General features: G+C 62.5%; 1 protein-coding gene across 1 annotated transcript in view; it reads right to left on the bottom strand.

The window, feature by feature from the left end:
• Window positions 1–402, bottom strand: part of Ppap2b (phosphatidic acid phosphatase type 2B) — a 74,940-nt gene extending 74,538 nt beyond the window's left edge. The window contains exon 1 of the mRNA XM_013521597.1: window positions 1–402. Within this exon, the coding sequence (XP_013377051.1) occupies window positions 1–121 (121 nt within the window). The 5' untranslated portion in view covers window positions 122–402.
• Between the last annotated feature and the right edge of the window lie 291 nt (window positions 403–693).

The following is a 693-nucleotide window of genomic DNA, read 5'->3' as shown; positions in this document are numbered from 1 at the left end:
GGTCGAGGCAGATGAGCAGCGCGCGCTTGCCGCCGCTTCTGCGCGGGCCGGGGCCGAGCGCGGGGCCGCCGCCGTTCTTGCTCTCGGGCGCGATCGCCTTGTCGTACTTGTAGCTCTGCATGGCGCTGGCTCGGCCGCGCTGTCTCCGCTCCGCTCCGCCCCGCTCGCGCGAACGTCCCGGGAGAGCGCGGGTCCCGAGCGGAGGCTGCAGCGCCGGGCAGGACGGCGGGGCCGGGGCTGTGTGCGCGCGGGCGAGGGGCACCGGGGCTCCGGCCGCCTCCTCCGCGGCCGCGCAATGAATGGGCAGCGCCGAGCTCCGCGGCCCGCAGCGCCACCGACTCCGGCTACGCCTCCGCCTCCGCCTCCTTCTGCTGCTGCAGCTGCGGCCGCTCGGTTTGTTTTCTGCACTTTTATTTCACGAGCTCCTTTAAAAAGAGCGAAGGAGAGAGAAGGGGAGGGCCCTCCTCTCTTGGCGCAGACCGGATTCCGAAAGTACAGCCCCTTCCTTAAGCTGCCTAAAACGTAGGATAATTAAGGCCACATTTCCCCCACCCCCTTCCAAAAAAAGAAAAAAAAAAAAAAACTCCCAAAAGGAAAAGTTACTCTCCAACCGGAGAATTCGGGAGCCCCTAGCGTTCAAAAAGATCAACATGTCCCAAAAGGAAAAAGTATGTATTTAAATAAGAGAAACAT

The sequence above is a fragment of the Chinchilla lanigera genome, unplaced genomic scaffold (assembly GCF_000276665.1).
Source record: "Chinchilla lanigera isolate Chin_1 unplaced genomic scaffold, ChiLan1.0 scaffold00063, whole genome shotgun sequence".
Taxonomy (NCBI): domain Eukaryota; kingdom Metazoa; phylum Chordata; class Mammalia; order Rodentia; family Chinchillidae; genus Chinchilla; species Chinchilla lanigera.
The sequence above is the reverse complement of the archived record's forward strand: the minus strand, read 5'-3'. Positions and strand labels throughout refer to the sequence as shown.